Below are 21,715 nucleotides of genomic sequence, written 5' to 3'. Positions count from 1 at the left end.
TGTTTCTTTTGCATTACTTGCTTATGTGTAGCATATATATAGGGGAGAGGGGTTCGATCGCAAATCAAATCAACTGTAGGTTGTGAATTAGGGGACAAAGGAGAGCGTGTCATGTGTCCTATACATTAATGGGTTATATTCATCACTAGGGATGTATCAATTTATCATATGGATCATGAATGATGTATTATTTATCATGGGATAGTTCATAAATGTTTACCTTCATTATTCATGATGAATCTGGACGTGCGGGGACTTAGTGTTCCTCTCACCTGTCCCACATGGGGTTTGTTTCTTTCAGATGCTTGAAATCAAGTCAGAATACTTGTTTCATATCCAACAATTAAGAGGTAATGTTTAAAGTCTCAAGGTTATTTAAACTGTTTGGAAAAACTAGTGTGACATTCAGATTTGAACTTAAACCTCGCGAGTTATTACTAGTAAAAAAATCGTAGGAGCCGTTTACAAAGTGCTTACCAGGTGAGCATGATGATGGCCAAGAATTCTACCCTTTAAGAGGCACAACATTTATGCCATTTGAAGAGGAGGCTAGCAAATTTGCCATTTTTCTCACATCTACAACGAAGTGCAAAAACAGTATTTTGGCGTATGATTGGAATAATTCCAGCATTTGTTGTAGATTGTGAGCAACTTGAGCCATGAATCATGAAGTTCCACTCCAAATATTAAAGCTAAAAAATGGAAGAAATTTGGTTGTTGGTGAGATCTCATCCGATCCGAGTATACAAGTTGTTAATCTATTCCTTTGGAATTTATGAGTATGCGTAGCTTAACTTTTGGGGATGTCTCCTATAAGGACGGGCCCACAATTTTTTTCAAACGGTGACATCGTTTGACTATAAGAAAAAATTTCTAACAATGGCACTGGTGGGTGGACTATAAGAAATAAATATACGGAATTTTTTTCAATCAGTGACACTATTTGACTAAGAAAAAGACACTAACAAGATTTGAATTTGGGTCTTGAGTGGAATAGAAGTCTTGCAAACCAATTCTACCAAATAAAAATTGTTCGCATTATAGTTTGAAAATACATACGGTGGCACACAACAGATTAATACGGTTGCATCTTTCACGAACCTAATTTTTTTTACCCTTCAACGGAGAAATAATACTATGACACGTGCCACCGTAACCACCATGGTAGGTCCACCCATGACTACTTAAAGGGTCTAACGCTTCAATGCTAGAAGGGAACAAAGGGTTATGTGGTGAAATTACTGGATTTCAACGTTCCAAAATATCTACAAACACAAGCACCTCTGATCCCTAGTAATTGTGTTTTGTATTTTAGAATACTTTTGGATTGAAATGGATTTGAAATCATTGGTTTGTAAGATTTCGAATGTAATTGGATTATGTTATTTATAAAGAATTTATAAAGAATTATACAAATAATTAAATTATATTTAATTGATTATTACAAAACAAATGTTTTTAACGTTTTTTAAAATCTTATTACATACAATCATACAAAATCCCAAGCACCCGTTAAGGATTTCAAAATCCTATGTTTGTAGGATTTAATTCTATGATTTCAAATCTGAATAATCCAACAAACCAAACATGAGATTTGGATGGATGTAAAATCCAAATCTCCTAAATCCATTTCATTCCTACAAACCAAATAAGATTTAAGAACTTTTGAATAAGACCATCTCTAATAACAAAGCTTTTAATTGTTTCTTTTTACTGTTTCTTCAATTTAGTATCATGGCTTTTTAGCGTTGGATTGAAAAGCTTTTTACTCAAACCATAAGGGTGGTGTCTGATTGGTTTGAGTTTGGCTCCAAAGGTCAAAAGTACCAGAAGGTCCCAGGTTCAAATCTAAGGAGAAATAAAAATCCCCTTGTGATCTGGAGGTTCAAATGTGGTGACTACGGGCTGTCTGCAAAACATATGGTCACCCTGAAATTAGTCGACTCTCATAGCAGATTGGATCCAAGTTAATAAAAAAAAGCTCTTTACTGTCATTTTTACTCATGCCACTTCATAGTTTCATTAAAAGTTAAAAGTTACAAACGTTCAAGTATAACGCTTGTGAGAACTTCCTACGATTAAAATTATTCATTAAAAGTTATGAACAAATAGAATACTTACAGATATTAATAGTTTATTTATTATGTATAAGTACTGATGCTCCAACAAAAATCAGACTAAACAAGCAAACCCCATAAATTCCCATGTAGCATTAAGTTTAGAGTATGATGTACACAAATATTTCTTTTACTTAGAGATGAAAAAAAGAGTCTGTTTGTTAGCAACTTAATAAGTTTAATGTTACTTACAACTTATTCGGTCAACTATACATGATTATTTGTTAGTTACTTAATGACATAGACTGCATTTTATTTAGTAAGCTCCTAGGGAGGGTTCATATAGAAAGTCAAGTTTTTTTTTCTAAATTTGTCCCTCCCAATAAAAAAACATACATTTTACATCTATGAAAAAACCTTCTCAATCTATATAGACATATTAATTTACACATACAGTTTTATTCATACAAAACTTAATGGAAAATCAACCAAACATCTCCTAATCTTCTATTTGGACACCCCTTTATTTACTATTTATTACCTAGTGATTTTTTTGTCTTTTTACACATTATCATCAAATCTTATTTTTTATATTTCTAATACAATTAAATAATCATTATATCTTTTGTAAATAAAAAATGTAAAAAATTGTTAAATTTGTAAAAAATTATGTCTTTTCTAACTTACAAATTTGTATTTTAATATTTTAAAATAAATTAAAACAAAAGCTAAATAATTATATACAAATATCATAATATGTTACATGGTTAATACATGTTTTACAAACAAATATTGTTGGTTATGAAAATTAATAAAAGTTTAAATATAAGAGAATAAAAAAATCATCAATTAATTTTATATAAAAACAAATTTAATTAAATAATCTTTTACAATAATTATTATCATTCTTATATATCTATACTATATTATAAAGTATTTGACAAAAACTCTTAAAAACTAGTTTTTATGCATGAAGTACTGTTTATTGATGCATATTACTTAAAAATCAAGATTACAAGTAAATTTTTCGTATATACAACTTATTAAAGCTTAATGTTTGAATTCGTATAACTAACTATAGATAAACATAATCAAATAGAGGATAAACATTTCATTTTAAATATAAAAAATTTAAAATATAATTAGGATAATCATTAAGTTCTAACAAAATACTTAATTATTATCTTTATAAAAAACTATATTATTAAACCAAGAAAAATGAATTAAAGAAATACATAAAATATGAGAAATTTTAAAGTCATTTTGGTACTAATATCAATTTTTTTTCCAGTTTTTCATAATATTGATCGAGACAAAAAAAACTAAACATTTAAATCGAGATGTATCTCGTTGCATTGTGCAAGTACACTTCTAGTAACGTATAATATATGATAATAATAAAAATGAAAAAAAAAGTTTAAAGAAAGAAACTAACGATGGGATAGATAAACACAATTAACAGAGAGAGGAAAGATATCTCTCTCTATATTTGATAGAGAAAGAAAATGATAATTAAATGAGAACCACAAAATATTATAAATCTATATCAAAGGGTCTTTGATGTAGCAGTATGTGAGTCTTTGTTCTCCTAAGAGGTCAGGGGTTTAAACCTCATCAAATGTGAGGAGGATGTGTGAATTTATTTGTTCTATTTACCGTATATAAATATTATATACTTCAAAAAAATGTTATAAACCTTTTAGAGTTTACCTAAAAATATTTTTGTGCATGATTGTTTTTATCGAATGTTATAACTTAAAGTATTGTTTTACATTTTGTTTGAATTCAAATCATGAAAAAATTATATGTAAAACATTTTTTGTTGTTCACATAGTGAAATAAAAAATATACGTTAAAAAGTATCAACTGTGAAACAAATGCATGCAAAATTATCAAGAAAAGTTGTAACCAGGCCTGGTCCTGAGCATGTGCAGCCCGTTCGACCGCACAGGACATCAAAGTCCAAAAGGGCATCAAATTGTTATATAGTATTAGTTTCGGGTTTTGAGGTTTAATAATTTGAGACTTGGGCTTTAGTTATAAACAGAGTCCCAACTGACCAGGGCTGTTAATAACAAACCCAAGGACTTGAATTGGTGACAATAGGATAGACGCATCACAGTTCACAAGACAATTGGCTTTGGTGATTTGAAATTGAAGATATCTATTGTTCTTTGAGTGTTCGACTTTTTCGATTTTTGACGATGACGTTCCAGTTCCAGAGGAAGACGATTGACGGTAACGAGTCTAACGACTGTTCATGGGACGATGGGTCGATCTTGATGATCAGTCGATGCATTGCCGACTGCCCGACTATGTATACTCGAATACACCATTGTTGATTAAACTCTCAACTCTCAATCATTCATTGTTTCTCTATTCTCAATCCTTAAAATCTAGATACAGTTAATTGCATTTGTATTTCTTCAAATCTGGATTCTGGAATTGGAAGTGGAACTGTGGAAGTCGATTGCATCGTTTCTCAAATCAAAGTATGATTTTGTTTCTAAATTCTAACATAGTAACATTTAATTGATTAATTTTGACATTATGTATTTCCGATTGATACAAGCTCTGTTATGGTAATGGTTGCTGACTTGCTGTCCAATATTGTAATGGTGGAAACTTGAGAAAAAAACCCTAGTTTTAAGAAGATGAAATTAAAATTTACTTGTCAATGGTTTCAAGTGATTTTGGTATCAAAATGTCAACATTTATCTTGTCTTTATTATAATATCAAAAGCCCCATGAAAAAATGGTTGGAAATCGACCAAATATGGTTGGAAAAATCAAGAAGAAAGCAAAACAAAACTGGGTCAAGTTCACTTTTTTGAATCTGTCCATTTGATTTTGGTCATATGTGCTATTACTATAGGTTCATTTTCATTATTAATCGTCGGAAGCATATAAAGGAGAAAAGCCATGGACATCAATTGAGATTTTGGAGTTTGCAAAGAAGATCGATATGTTTCCAAATGTGTTGCTTGCATATAGGATTTTGTTGACTGTACCCATCACAGTAGCATCTGCTGAAAGAAGTTTTTCAAAACTAAAGTTATTGAAGTCATATTTGCGGTCTATCATCAAGAAATGCTAAACGGGTTAGCAACTTTGAGTATTGAAAGTAATTTTTTAGCGAATGTTGAATATGAAAAAGTAATTGATATATTTGCTTCAAGAAGTGCACAAAGACATCGTTTTAGGTGATATATTCATAATTTGTAATTTGGGGTTTTGGTTTTTATGCCCTCATTTGTATTTTTCATTTTAATTAATAAAATTTGGCATAAGGTTGAGCTGTCTAGTTTGACTAGGTTCCAAACCCTTTAGTAAAATCGTATCTTTCGTCATTTCATTTACTTAAAGAATAGGCATAGGGGCATTTTTTAGATTTGTAAAAATATGTCTTTTGTAACTTATGAATTCATATATCAATATTTTAAAATAAATGAAAACTAAAACTAAATAAAAATATACAATAAATTTTAACTACAATATATATAGTTAAAATATATCTTTATAAATAAATACTTATTAATTATAAAAAGAAAATGAAAACACAAATATAACAAGAATTAAAAAAATTGATCAACTATTATATTTATACTATATTATAAAGTATTTGATAAAAACTCTTAAAAATAATTTTTTATGCATGAAGTACTGTTTATTGATGCATATTACTTACAATTCAAGATTACAAGTAAAATGTGCGTAAATACAACTTTTTAAAACTTCATGTTTGAATTTGTGTGAGTATTTGCAAATAAACATAATAAAATAGAGAATAAATGTCTTATTTTAAATATAAAAAATCTAAAATATAATTAGGATAATCATTGAATTCTAACATGATCATTATTTTTATAAAAAATTTATTGTTAAGCCAAAAATTAAATTGCTTCACTCTTTGACGTAAATCAGATTATAATAAAAAAAAAATTGAATTAAAGAAATTGTACAAAAAAAATGAGAACTTTCGGATAGTTAATTTGATATTAATATCGATATATTTTTTCAAAATTTTATGATGTTTATTTTTATTCAAAAGTAAAAACATTATTTTTTTCAAAACCACATAAATCGTGTTATATAAAAAAAATAGAACGAGATATTAAAATGAAGATGTATCTCGTTGTATTGCGCGAGTACCATTCTAGTGTGTGTGTGTGTGTGTGTGTAGGGTTCACGTGAGACCAAGGATTTTTCGTGAGACATGTAAGACCAATTTATGTTCATTGATCAACTTTATAAGCTAATGATCTAATGGTCTAAAGTTGAACGGCGACAATTTTGTGATTATTAAAAAGTCTCGTGACAATTTTGTGATTATGAATGTTCAGATTGTAAATCTAATCCAATGATTGAGAATTGGTCTTACGGGTCTCACGAAAAACCTTTGGTCTCACATGATTCCAAAATATATATATATATATATATATATATATAGAGAGAGAGAGAGAGAGAGATTGGTTATTATACAACCTTTGACATTTATGCAACCAATACAACTCAATCTCAACAATCCATTTCATCTGATTAATATGTGATTTTATAAAAGTTTTGATTGTTTCCTAATATAAAGTATTGATCGTAATTAATTAACCATATTCATCTTTCGTAAATATTTAAATCATAATGAATGAACTCTCATCATTTGCATAAATATCTCAATTTATTGTATTGCATTGGTTGTACAAATGCGATAGGTTGTATTTTGAAACAAACTATCTCTCTCTCTCTCTTTGTATATATATATATATATATATATATATATATATATATGTGTGTGTGTGTGTGTGTGTGTCTATACTATATTATAAAGCATTTGACAAAAACTCTTAAAAACGATTTTTTATGCATGAAGTATTGTTTATTGATGCATATTTACTTAAAATTTAAGATTACAAGTAAATTATATATAAGGACAACCTATTAAAGCTCAATACTTGAATTCGTCTAACTAACTGCAGATAAACATAATCAAATATTGGATAAACATCTTATTTTAAATATAAAAAATCTAAAATATAATTAGGATAATCATTGATAACTAACAGGATACTTTGTTATTATCTTTATAAAAAAAAATATTATTAAACCTAAATTAAATTTTAATTAAAAAAATTTAATTAAGAAAATTACACCAAAACAAAAAAACTTTTAAAAAGATTAATTTAATACTGGTATCGATATTTTTTTTTCAAAATTTTATGATATTTTTAAATTTATATTTTATTCAAAAATAAAAACATTATCACTTTCTCAAAACCACATAAAACCAATGTTTACTTAAAATTCAATATTACAGATAAATTATGCGAAAATACAACTTATTAAAGCTCGATGGTTGAATTCGTATAACTAATTGCAGATAAACATAATCAAATAGAAGATAAACGTCTTATTTTAAAATATAAAAAATCTAAAATATAATTAGGATAATTATCGAGTTCTAACAAAATAATTAATTATTATCTTTATAACAAAATTATATTATTAAACCAAATATAAATTACTTCGTTATTGTACCTAAATTAAATTATAATAAAAAAATTAAATTAAAAAATTATACAAAACATGAGGAATTTTAAATAGTTAATTTGATACGAATATCGATATATTTTTGTTATGCATAAAGTATTGTATATTTATGCATAGTACGTAAAATTCAATATTACAAGTAAATTATGCATAAGTACAACTTATTAAAACTTGATGTTTGATTTCGTATAATTAACTGCGGATAAACATAATCAAATAGAGGATAAACATATCATTTTAAAATATAAAAAATTTAAAATATAATTAGAAATAATTATCGAGTTCTAACAAAATAAATAATTATCATTTTTATAAGAAAATTATATTATTAAACCAAATAGAAATTACTTTGTTATTGTACATAAATTAAATTATAAAAAAATTGAATTAAAAATTACACAAAAAAATGAGTAATTTCAAATAGTTAATTTGATACTAATATCGATATATTTTTGTCAATATTTTATGATATCTTCAAACATATATTTTATTCAAAAATAAAAACATCATNCGTTATTGTATTTAAATTAAATTATAAAAAATGAATTAAAAAATTACACAAAAAATGAGGAATTTTAAATAGTTAATTTGATATGAATATTGATATATTTTTGTCAAATTTTAATGATATTTTCAAACTTATATTTTATTTAAAAATAAAAACATTATTGCTTTCTCAAAATCACATAAGACCATATTATAACGTCGACTGAGATAAAGAATAAAATGAAATATTAAAATCAAGATGTATCTCGCTGCATTGTGCGAGTACCCTTCTATTTAATTTAAGTTTAATAACGAAATAATTTATTTTTGGTTTAATAATATAACATTTTATGACGATAATAATTAAGTATTTTGTTAGAATTCAATGAATATCTTAATTTTATTTTAGATTTTTTATATATAAAATGAGATGTTTATCATGTATTTGATTATGTTTATATGCAGTTAATAACACGAATTCAGATATGGAGCTTTAATAAGTTTTACTTACACACAATCTACTTGCAATCTTGAGTTTTAAGTAATATGCATTATTAAACAGTACTTTACGTATAAAAAATGATTTTTAGGAGTTTTTATCAAATGTTTTATAATATACTATAGATATAGATAATCAAAAATGTTAGAATGGCTGAGTGGTCTAAGGCGCCAGACTCAAGTTTTGGTCTTCGTTAGAGGGCGTGGGTTCAAATCTCATTTCTGACATACTTCATGACTTTTCTTTATTTACATTACTTTTCTATTTAAGTTACACACACTTAACTTATTTTAATGTACATTTAGCCCCTTAACTTGTATTAAAAAGGAACCAATTTTAACTTGATTCTTATTTTAGGAAATCAACTTTCAAAATCACTATTCAAGAGTCTGGATCAAAGTTTTTATTTATTTAAGGGTCTGGTTAACCAATTGAGTAGGTAACCGGTAACTTAAAATGATGTGGCAAATCATAAATTAAAAGATTATTTCCTGGAAATTTATATTGCCAAATCATCCCACTCCAGACTCCATCTTACCATTCTCCCAAGTCCTTCCCTCCCACCCATCTTTTCTCCATGCCCCATCTTGTCGTTCTCTTTCCCTCCCGCTTCTCCGACGATGCCTGTCTGCTCCTATTGTTGAATTATGTACCAAAGGAATAGCATAGACTTTAAACAACCAAAATCGAATATGGCTTCCATGATTACATACATATCCATTGTGGATTGATGTGTTCAAGGTTTGATTATAAATTCGAAACAACAATCATTGAAGGGGTTCTACCCAAGCTTCGTTTAATTTCTTATTTTAGAGTAAAATTCTAATTTTCCCGTTAACCATTTTGCTAAATTGTATTGTGGAGAATATGAAAGAGGGCCGCCGGGAGCAGGGGGTTATTACCAGAGTTTCCGAAGCCACGGTGATGTAAGGGAAGAAAGATGTAGGGACTAGAGGGAGGAAGACGTTAGAGTAGAAGGAGATGAAGATGAACTCATAGATCAATCTGAAATAGAGCAGCGGTGCTATAGTGACAAAAGAGGGCCAAATACACTTTAACAAACCTCTGATTTCCTGAGCAAGGATATGAAGATTGTTAACTGAGGGAGTAGAGTTTGGTGAGATTTGATTTTGGTGATGAAGTAAGGATAGTTGCAGGTGGTGAACCGGCGGAAATGAGGAGGACGAGACTAAGGTCTAAGGATGGGATTAGGGTTTTTTCAAAAATTAAATGTTTTAATATTAATATAATTAGAACTTGTACAATATGATGGAGTTATTGCTTTTATAGTGCCATGTCATTTCTTTTATTTTTATTTTTATAATTTTAATAATGACATGGAATCTTAGTTGACAGATTACTTGGGTTATGTGATCACTAATAGGTTAATAGGTTAATCGGGTCTTTAAATAAACAAAAAGTTTGCTAAAGACCCTTAAATGGTAATTTTAAAACTTGGTTCCCTAAAATAGGAAACAAGTTAAAGTTGGTTCCATTTTGATGCAATTTTCCCTATTTTAATGTACATTTAGCCCCTTAACTTTTTTATTTTAGTTATACACACTTAGGGGCTGTTTGTTTGGCTCTTAATGGTGACATTAAGAGCCAACCTCTTAATCGCTAAAAGGCAAGGGTTGTTTGGCAACAAAAAAAGAACTTCTTAATGGTTACAAAAGGCTCTTAATCATTTAGGGGCTAGGGCTCCCCTCAACGATTCAGAGGGGTCTTCTTCCATTTTTGCCCTCCTTCCTCCTTCCAGTCGATCTCGTCTCCTCCCACTCTCCTTCCTCCTTCTAGTCGATCTCGCCTCCTCTCCCGAGTTGCTGTTGTGTCGCCTTCTTCCCAACCCCTCTCTTCACGCACGTCGCTTCTATTCCACAGTCGTCGTCCCCGTCTCCGATAGCCTCCGCCTCCATCGTCTCCGCCTCCACCAGCGAGTATTTAAGGTTGGGTCCTTGTCTGTGCTTTCCTCGACACCGCCGAATCTAACCATCATGCTTTGAAATCGTTCTTCCTCTCGTTCCTTGCTTCGTCGCACAAGAAATTCATTCCCTATCTCTGAGCTCTTTGTGAACCTCGAAACTGATATCTCTTATAAGAAATCGGCATATTTTAACGACCATAGTGATAACATGGCATTTGATTGTGTTCAGGCTGGTCACCGGAGTTAATCCATCGGATACAAAACTCCCATCGAAAGGTCCAGGAACAAGGGCAAGAATTTAGGGTTTAGATGATTCTCGATGATAATTTATTAGAGAGGGTTAAAATGGTAATTTATTATCATTCAGAGAACAGTTACCAAACAACATTATTTCATTCAGCACTTAACCATTCTGACACTCTCAACCATTCTGACCTCTTAACTATTCTGCACTAAATCATTCAGCAACTGCCAAACAGCCCCTTAACTTCTTGTAATGTACATTTTAGCCTCTTAACTTTTCTATTTTAGTTATACACACTTAACTTCTTGTAATGTACATTTTGGCCCCTTAACTTTTCTATTTAAGTTATACACACTTAACTTCTAATAATGTACATTTTGGCCCCTTAACTTTTCTATTTAAGNTTAACTTTTCTATTTAAGTTATACACACTTAACTTCTAATAATGTACATTTTGGCCCCTTAACTTTTCTATTTAAGTTATACACACTTAACTTCTTGTAATGTACATTTTGGCCCCTTAACTTTTCTATTTTAATTATACACACTTAACTTCTTGTAATGTACATTTTGCTCCTCAACTCTTGTTCAATCTCTATTTGCATCCCTTACGTGTTTGGAAAACTCAAAATAAAACAAATAAAGACCGAACTAAAACCAAATCTACGTTTCAATTTTTATCACTTTAGGGTCACAAGAAAATCACTTTTAAATAAACTAGATGGGTACTCGCACAATATAGCGAGATACATCTTGATTTTAATATTTTATTTTATTATTTATCTCATAGATGTTATAATATGCACTTATGTGATTTTGAAAAAGCAATGATGTTTTTATTTTTGAATAAAATATAAATTTTAAGATATCATAAAAATTTGATAAAAATATATTAATGTTATCATCAAATTAACTATTTAAAATTCTTTATTTTTGTGTAATTTTTTTATTCAATTTTTTTGTTATAATTTAATTTAATTGAATTTAGGTTTAACGAAGTAATTAATATTTGGTTTAATAATATAATTTTCTTATAAATATAATAATTAATTATTTTGTTAGAACTCGATAATTATCCTAATTATATTTTAGAATTTTTATATTTTTAAAATGAGATGTTTATCATTTATTTGATTATGTTTATTCGCAATTAGTTACACAAATTCAAATATGGAGCTTTAATAAGTTGTACTTATGCATAATTACTTGTAATCTTGAATTTTAAGTAATATGCATCAATATACAGTATTTCATGCATAAAAAATGGTTTTTAAGAGTTTTTGTCAAATGCTTTATAATATAGTATAGATATTGAATTTTATGATTACCTAGAATTACAATTATACCTATCAATACTATACTATAAAGTATTTGACAAAAACTATTAAAAACCATTTTTTATACATGAAGTACTGTTTATTGATGCATATTACTTAAAATTCAAGATTACAAGTAAATAATGCATGAGTACAACTTATTAAAACTTCATACTTGAATTTGTGTAACTAACTACAAATAAACAAAATCAAATACCGGATAAACATTTCATTTTAAATATAAAAAATCTAAAATATAATTAGGATAATCATTATCTTCTAACAGAATACTTAATTATTATATTTATAAAAATTATATTATTAAATCAAAAATAAATTGTTTTCTTATTAAACCTAAATTAAATTGTAATAAAAAAATTGAATTAAAGAAATTACACAACAAAACAAGATTTTTTAAATAGTTAATTTGATACTAATATCGATATTTTTTTTTAAATTTTAAGATATCTTCAAATTTATATTTTATTCAAAAATAAAAACATTATCGTTTTTCTCAAAACCACATAAACCGCATTATAACATCAACAGAGGGACAAAATAAAACGAAACATTAAAATCAAGATGTATTTCGCTGCATTGCACGAATACCCTTCTAGTATATAAAAAACAAGCCTATAAAGTATTTAAGAACAAAAAAACCTAAATTAAACCCCTCCCCTCATCCAAGCAACTTGGTAAATTACATATTTGACTTATTTAAGTATGGCATATCAAACAAAGATGCATCAGTTGCACCACAAAATCAATGATGCAGATAGTACAACACACTGTAGCAAGTTCAAGAACATGAAACGAAGCCGAACATCAAAATTGCCGGATGATATTATGAACGATACCAGTATTCTCAAAACTCAAGCATCGGGTACGAAATCTTTAGCCAACTAACAAAAGTACTCAACCATCAAATACAAAAGAACGAAACCAATTATATAAGAAAAACCCAAAACAAAGACGGACTTTTATTTTTTGTCTTTTCGTTCGTTTTTCCAAATCTTCTAAGCGGATCTCCGGCGAAACTAATACATATCAAAAGCCGGGGAGAGAGGGAGGGAGCCTAATAACGGAAGTGTGACCGGAAAACTGGTAAAAAAAAGACGATTAGCCTCGAATACTTCCTTAACAAGAGAAAGGTGTGATTTGATCACAATATAGAGCACCCCTTTTGACCCTTTCCCTTCTTTTTCTTTGAACTTGGAGGTTGCAGAACCACTTTTATGGCAGCATCAAATACTCCCTTCACATTCTGACAAACATAATATAACAATGATGTAACACTTAACAAATTGTTGATTCAAAGGCTCAGCATCTACAATGAGAGGTTCTTATAAGCAAAAAGTAGAGGTTCTTATGAGAACTACCATGGAAGAGAGTTCTTATAAGACACGCACATCCTTTGAGTTCTTGTACAAGAACCTTGGTTCTTACCTTGAACTTTGTGTCTAATGACATTTTTTAACAGTTTTTATATAATTATTGATGTTGAAAATAAAAATGGGACCCACAAAAGAAGAACTACCATTGTGGAGTTTTATGTAGGTTTTTGATTTTTGTGAGTTGGAAATGATGTGGCAATAAAAAGTACAAAAAGTGGAGATGTGCTCACAGACTACCATTAGCTAGATTCTTACAAAGTCATCCACATTTTTGGAGTTCGTGTACAAGAACCTTGGTTCTTACTTTGAATTTTTGTGTAAAATGACATTTTATTAGTTTATATATATATATATATAATACATATTATTGATGTTGAAATAATGCATGGGATCCACAAAAGGAGGTTATTACTAATCACTACCATTGTGGAGTTTTATGATAGTTCTTAGAGCATCTCCAATGGAGGTTCTTATAAGCAAAATGTGTAGTGACTTAAAAAGAACTACCATCAAAGAGACTTCTTATAAGTCACCAACACTTTTGGTTCTTGTAAAAAGAACCTTGGTTTCTACCTTGAACTTTGTGTGAAATGACATTTATTAGTTATATATACATATATATATAATATATATATATATATCCATATTTATTGATGTTGAAATAATACATGGACCCACAAAAAGCGGTTCTTACTAGTCACTATCATTTTGAAGTTTTATGATGGTTCTTAATTTATTGAGTGGCAATTATATGACCAAAAAAAGTGCAACAATGAAGTTCTTACAAGTCATTCCATTGGAGATGCTCTCATTAAGAAATTGTGTGTAATTGTAGTGATGCAATTGACCTAATTGGATGATGGAAGATTATAAGTACGCACCTCTTGTGTTTTTGCACTACACTCGATGTACGTGGGAGCTCCAATCGTCTTCCTTAGTTCTTCTCCCTATAATAAGTCAAAACAATACACATGTGACATTAAGAAAAAGCCATCTTTGTCTTTTTTAGCAATCTGAGCTACTCCCTAAAAAACGGCCACCCTGGTGCACCAATGCTACTTTCGATTGAAAGGGTTTGGTAGAAAACTTCTTAAAATACCTCAAAATATTGAGGCACAAGCCGAGTGATAGCAAAGGCTGACCCGGTCCTGACTCGTCATAACCAGATCTGGACCACTCCTCGTCACAACCAGGACTGGACGGGTCTTGGGTAGGACCAGGACTGGTTAGGACAATCCTGATCCTAACCGGGCTTTAGTTAAAAATGTAGGCATGATTCAAGACCGATGGACCTAATGGTCCCTAATCAGGGTAACCAGTCCCAGACTTTGATCCTTTTGTGCATCTTTAAATTCCTAGGTACTCCATCCCGTAAAAGTACATTTTGGGATGATCCAAACCAGGTCCCATTTTGGCATGGTTCCCTATTTGCCGTATTTAAGAGTATTTTGCATATTTACTAAATTATGCTAGATGACAACCAAAAAGTTACAGTTTTTACTAGACGAATAAGAGTATTAGTTTAGTAGCGATAATCTTTACCTGAGCAGTTGTAATGGGAACCGCACTAGGATGGTCAGCGAAGAACTGCTTATCATCCCGAAGATCTAAAATCCACCAAGATCCGAGTTCATCATTTCAAGAAATATTAACAAATACACATTGCAGTTTAACTTCAACAAATTATCAATCACAGAAACACCAACACCAGGATGAAAAGATGAAGCAGTTTGACTAGAATTCCTGACCATCAATTTGTATGGCTGAAAAAGATAATGATCATAAAGCAACTAACCCATTTTGGTCCCAACAAGAACGATCGGAACTCCAGGAGCGTAATGCTTCAATTCTGGAATCCACTGCCAACAGAAAGAATAGAAACCAAAAGAAACAGTCAGTAGATATTGTTGTAGTTATAAGAGCATCTCCAACAGTTTCTCCATAATTTCTCCAAAATAGAGAAGGGAAACTCAAAATCTTCAAAAACAATTACATTCAACTCCAACAGTTTTTCTCGTTACGAGATTATAGCATTAATTATATTATTAAAATACTCGATGCATTTAATACCCCCAACAAACTTTTTATAAAATGATAATTTTATGTTATATCTCCTTCAAAATAAGAAAAATATGATTAATGTATATTCTCTGATTCTCTCTTCTACAAAATTTTATTTTTCTCTCCCCTCCAAATATGGATATATTTTATTCTCTCTCATCTTTCTCCATTTTGGAGATTCTGTTGGAGCAAGAAAAACTCCAAAAATCTCCATTTTGGAGATTCTGTTAGAGATGCTCTAACGAATTTGAAGGAGAATACGAGAGCTTCACCTTCTTGGAGACGTTTTCATAGCTGGCTTTGCTGATGAGAGAGAACGCCAGAATGAAAACATCAGCCCCACGATAACTCAATGGTCTTAATCTGTTATAATCCTCCTGTCCTGTTCAACAGAATATCGATTTCACACTTAGAAAAAGTATAGCAAAGTTACCAACACGAAAGTGATTCAGGACATTTCAGAAGGTTACCAGCAGTATCCCACAAGCCTAGATTGACAGTGCTGCCATTGACAACGACATTGGCACTGAAATTATCAAATACAGTTGGCACATAATCCTGTTCAGAACACAATGAAAATAAATATAAAAATTTTGCCTCTGATATGAAGGCAGACTGTCTCAATAAACCGCGAATGTTTAACCCCAAAGATATATTTGCCAACCAGTCAAAAAATGACTGAGAACATGAAATAAACAAATCTCATAGGACTTGATTCAACGAAGAAAGCAAACAAAACACACCCAAGATGTTCCACTTGAAAGCAGGGTCTCGGGATAAGATGTACACAGACCTAACCTCTATCCAAAAGATTAGAGTGGTTGTTTCCGTGAAGACAACTCAATATTATGAAGGTTGTACCCAATAAAAGCCAACACAAAGATTTGTGGTCACCTTTGGTGGCATTTCACTCCCAAACAAAAAATGTTGATCAAGACTCTATAGACAAAGGTAAAAGTGAAAACAAATTATAGTAGAACTTCCGTTTTTGTATGATCAAGAAAGCACATTGACCATAAATTTTGGTCTTTAATTCCCTTGCAAAAATGGAAAACAAGAAGAATCCTCCTTGCAATTAACAACACCCCTGGATTGGAACCCCACTTTTGGTCTCGAAATGAACAATTGAAATTAGTATTGCCCCATAAAAGTGAAAGTAAGCCCGATTGAACAACTTAAAAAATTTGTCAACAGGCAGTTTACCGATTCATACTAAACTGTGAGCTTCGATCTATCCCCAAACTCTGACAAACAAGCAAAGAATTGATCACGTTTCAGATATGTCAACCCCCTTTATAAGCAATGCCATAAAGAATGTCATCATTATACCGATTCTTCCACAAAAGCTAAGGCAGATATCAGATATGAATTAAGAACCATTTCGATGATCAATGTTTTAAAATGGGAACAAAGAGGAAACTAATTGAAATGCTAATCAAAATGTGAGGCTTCTTCTCCACAATTGCATACGCAACATATAAGGATTAAGGACCACCATAAAGAATTTCATCATTACACCAAGAAATTAGACAGAAATAATAAAATGATTTGAAATTGGGGATGAACAGGAAACCAACTGAAATGTTAATTTCATCCCCTTAAAATTCAAAAGTGACCTGAAATTATTGAGGATTTAGAAGAATTAAGCACCGTGGGGAAGGAATTGCTGGTGTAGGATATCAAGAGACAGGTCTTTCCAACAGCCCCATCACCAACAGTGACACACTTTATGAACCTGGAAGCGCTCATATTTGTTTAAAATTAAGCCTCAGATCTTCTTGTATCCTCAGAAGACCTGATCACTAACGAACAAACCAACTCCCGTTTCTTCTTTTTCTTCCTCTAATCTTTCCCCTCTGACGAATTCACCATTGTTTGTTAAAGAAAATGGACGATTTTGGGGGTTTTTCAGAGAAAAATTGCAATAGGGGAAAATTGAATAATAGTAGGAGGAAAAAATCAAAGAGTGTGAGAAAGAAAACCCTCAAGAAAAGGGGAAGAACAAAGTAATTGGTGATGGATGGAGATGGAAATGGAGATAGAGAGAGAATGAACCCTAATTTAGCCGCGAAACAATGCCGTTGAATCGCTACCTGCGTGGTGGAGATCATCTCTCTCTCCCTCCATTGTAACTTCTTTCATTTCTTGATTTTATTTTTGAATTTTTATAATTAATTCATTAATTAATATAAATAAATATGGTAAATAAGATAATGTTGTTTGAATTTACGAAAATCTATACCATAGAGGTGAATTATTATGCAATCTTTTACATTTGTATAGTCAATACAATTCAATCTCAATCGTCCATTTAATTTGATAAATATGTGATTTCATAAAAGTTTTAATTGTTTCGTAATATAAAGTATTAATCATAATTAATGAACTCTAATAAATATTCAAATCATAATAAATGAACTCTCAGCATTTTCATAAATATCTCAATTGATTGAGTTGTGTTGGTTGTACAAATGTGATGAGTTGCATTTGAAACGTCTTATATATATATTATATATGTATATATACACACACACACACACAAATAGAAGAAGAAGAAGAAGAATGTTTAAATGAGAACATGAACTAAATAAGAGGATACGAAAAAAGATAAATCACATGTGGTTTTGCACTAACGGTCTATGTAAAAGTGTGCGGCCGACATGGCTCACGACCTCAAGTTGCGACCAAAGTCACGTGAATCACATGTGATTTTACACGTTTCAAATGTTGGGTTGGGGGGAGGCTTTCATGTGGGTTTGGTCTGGTATGAGAAGTTATAGGAAAGAGTATTACAACATCTCTAATTCGTGAATTTCTAGTGATCAAATAGAGTAGTCCGCCTTACTTTCTTTGAATAGGCCTAATCTTTTATCATGAAAGAGACCCGGTTGTTTCAGTCGTGGCTTAGTGGCTAGGAAGTGAAGTTTCCCTACATGTGGCTCGGCTGTGCTTTTCTATTCCGCTTTGCCGCTCCTTGGTGGAAGAGTAGAAGCGTTGGTCCCCTTCAGTCGCACTTCTTATTTTCTTATTTAGTTACTGTTCTCGTATAAACCTGACACACACACTCTCTCTCTCTCTCTCTATATATATATATATATAAATCATTTGCAGATCGTACAAACTCATCTAGACCATCCATTTCTTGATCAATGGTTGATATGAAGTGGAGGGAATTTTGAACTTCAAAGGATGAAAAGTCAAGGAAATGGTGGTTTTTGAAGACATTTTAAATATTTTGAATTTTAATCAATAGTTAGATAATTATTTGTTTTCGGTTATATTCCATGATTATATCCCTCATCTAAAATATCACCCCCGCTATTAAATTAAACGGAATCTACTCCATCTTTTCATTGGATGTAGAAGTCTCTCAGTATTAAGAGAAATCTGTAAACGTGAAACTATCAAGTAATTATATTTAGGTTGTGTTTCTTATATTTTCTACACATTAAAGCCCTGTTTGTTTTTCTTAAAAAATCACTTAATTGCCTCTTAAGTCTGACCGATTCAGACCTAGAGGAATTAAGTGCGTTTGTTTTTTTTTTTTTTTTGAATTAAGTGCTTAATTCATCTGATTAGGTCTGATTTATTTAGAGGTAAAACATAGTCTGAATTCCTCTTAACGCCTCCATCTCCCTACGCAGTACGCTCCGGCCCTCTCATCTCTCTCTCGCCTTCGCCTACGCAGTACGCTCCGGCCCTCTCCATCTCTCTCTCGCCTTCGCCTACGCAGTACGCTTCGGCCCTCTCCATCTCTCTCTCGCCTTCGCCTACGCAGTACACGCTCCCTCTCCATCTCTCTCTCGCCTTCGCCCCTCTCCATCTCGATACTCGCCTGCRTAACAGGATTGCTCTCGATTGCTCTCCATCGCTGCGCCTACCGTCTAACAGGGCCATCTCTCGATTTAAGGTATTTTGATTCGATCTCTCAAGCTCTCGATTTTGTTTGTCCTTGCTTGGTTGATTTCTATTTTCCTCTATTGTGAAGGTAATCGCATCACCCACATCAATTAGGGCTAACCTAATCTAAAACAGGCAGACATTGTTAACCCTTCTGTTAAAATTATAGTGGTTTTGAATGATACCACTTATGCAAGTCTTCAAGACTATATAGTGTATTTGGTATTATTATTAGGTTYGGATTTACCTATATAGCAACTGTAAGCCGAAAGCATCAGGGAGTCCATTCATAGGATTGATGACATTAAACKTTTAGCTGTTGGAATCAAGTACTAGGAAGGAAGATTCTTAACCCATCAGATTACTAGTTGTTTGTTTATTCTTTTTGGTATGATTTCAAATTATTATTATTTAAGAGGAACCAACTTATTCTCCTTTGATGCAAAACTATACTACAGGAAGATTCTTAACCCATCAGATTACTAGCTGCAGCTAATTTACACATTACACAACCTTCAAGAACATCAATCACATATGCTCTGTGCATATTATTGAAAAAGCATGTGATATTATGGAAAATATTATTTACTTCATCATCATCTAGAGCATCGAAGCTCATTCTAAATCTGTCTTGGATATTTTTATCGGGGATTACCAGTAATTTCTCAAGTGCACTTTGTTATTGTGCCAAGTTTCTCCCAATCAGAGGAGAATCTAAAACCTCAAGAGCTAATGGACCCCCTCAACATTCTCACATTGTGCAATACCTAATTTATAACTCAAATTTGAGCCTGTGACGCATGTATAATGAAATACATGAAAATGCCCCTTTTTAGTGCATCATAATGAAGCTTATGGGTGATCTAGGCAAGTTGAATTACCATTTTTTATTTTATTTAAGAGGATCACCTGAACTTCATCTTTTCAAGATTTTGGTATAGAGATAAATCTCAAGGTTATATTAATGATTTGCAACATCAAATGACAACTTATGGATGTCATGATGATTATAGGTCACAATCAACTTGGTCGAAGAAAAGATGGCTATCTTCTTGATGATTATAGGTCACAATCAACGTTATAGAGTGTTGAAAAACAGGTTCCAGCACTCAACACAAACAATTCATAAAATTTTTCATGAAGTGTTGGATAAAATGATGGAGCTTGCAAAAGAGATCATAGTTCCTACATCATTCAATCCTAATCCAGAAGAGATCATAGTTTGCATGTTTTGCGGTTCACAACTTCATACGGAAGGAAGGTTTAAGTGATGAGCTATTTTCTGAGTATGATCAAACCAACGAACAACAGAACGATGACGAAGATGAGGCTGAAGAGATTCAATCGCATGGGAGTGCCGCTGACCAAACATATATGGCTAGTTTAAGAGAAGAAACTGCGACACAATTACAAAATGAATATTGATTCTAGTTGTTATGAGACTTTTATTTGTGTGTTCTATTATGTTTTGAATCAATTGACGTATTTCAATTGACTTTTTGAATGTATTAAAAGTATATGGTAGTTTACAAATGGTTTAAATGATTGGATATTTCAGTTAAATTTAATTGAAATGAATTGATTCAGATTTCAGACTTCAGCACCACACCTGTCAGTTTACAAAAACAAACAGTCTTATTGATTCAGATTTCAGATTCAGATTTCAGATGGAAAAACAAACAGTCTGACTGATTCAGATTTCAGATTTCAGACGTAAAAACAAACAGTCTGACTGATTCAGATTTCAGATTTCAGACGTAAAAACAAACAGTCTGACTGATTCAGATTTCAGACTTCAGCACCACCTCTTAAAATTCAGAAGTGACTTCAGACTTCAGACTTAAGACTTCAGCACCTCTTAAAAAACAAACGCCACCTTAATGATTATTACATTAAAGTGTTTTTAGTTCACATAAAATTTAAAATTTTCAAAAAAGGGTATTTTGGTCTTTTACCAACATTTCATTTTAATTACAAAACTATATTATGTGAACCAAACAGACAAATTCGATTCATTTAGCAAATTGCATTCCAATGTATGCAAACCGAACATGTGATCAAATCTGACAACATTCAATTTCAATTACTTCAAAATCAAATTCATATGACATGTTCCATTCTATCCTAAGATATTATGCAATCAAATGTCACCTTAGGTGTTGTTTAGTTCATGAAATCCATGAGATTGTAAGGGAATTGGAATGATAAATTCGTTTGACCAAATTCAAATTCATTTATTTGGTTTATTTATTGGAATGAATGGAATTGTTAAATTCCTTTGAATTACACG

The 21,715-nt window shown here is 31.0% G+C and overlaps 1 protein-coding gene across 1 annotated transcript; it reads right to left on the bottom strand.

The window, feature by feature from the left end:
• Positions 1-12,932: 12,932 nt before the first annotated feature.
• Positions 12,933-17,598, bottom strand: LOC112512155 (rac-like GTP-binding protein ARAC11). Its single transcript, XM_025118013.1, has 7 exons — positions 17,176-17,598; positions 15,996-16,083; positions 15,798-15,907; positions 15,260-15,323; positions 15,007-15,071; positions 14,346-14,411; positions 12,933-13,334 (listed from the first exon to the last, which is right to left on the bottom strand). Exons 1-7 carry the CDS (start codon positions 17,272-17,274, stop codon positions 13,233-13,235), a joined length of 594 nt encoding a protein of 197 aa, XP_024973781.1. The 5' UTR covers positions 17,275-17,598; the 3' UTR covers positions 12,933-13,232.
• Positions 17,599-21,715: the final 4,117 nt, after the last annotated feature.

Source organism: Cynara cardunculus (genome assembly GCF_001531365.2).
Source record: "Cynara cardunculus var. scolymus isolate 2C chromosome LG 5, CcrdV1, whole genome shotgun sequence".
Classification (NCBI taxonomy): domain Eukaryota; kingdom Viridiplantae; phylum Streptophyta; class Magnoliopsida; order Asterales; family Asteraceae; genus Cynara; species Cynara cardunculus.
The sequence above is the reverse complement of the archived record's forward strand: the minus strand, read 5'-3'. Positions and strand labels throughout refer to the sequence as shown.

Coding starts and splice junctions, on each gene's coding strand:
- LOC112512155 (XM_025118013.1), bottom strand. CDS start 17,274: ATGAGCGCTTCCAGGTTCATAAAGTGTGTCACTGTTGGTGATGGGGCT. Junction 14,412..15,006: donor TTCCCATTACAACTGCTCAG/GTAAAGATTATC, acceptor GACTTATTATAG/GGAGAAGAACTAAGGAAGAC. Junction 13,335..14,345: donor GTAGTGCAAAAACACAAGAG/GTGCGTACTTAT, acceptor TATGTTTGTCAG/AATGTGAAGGGAGTATTTGA.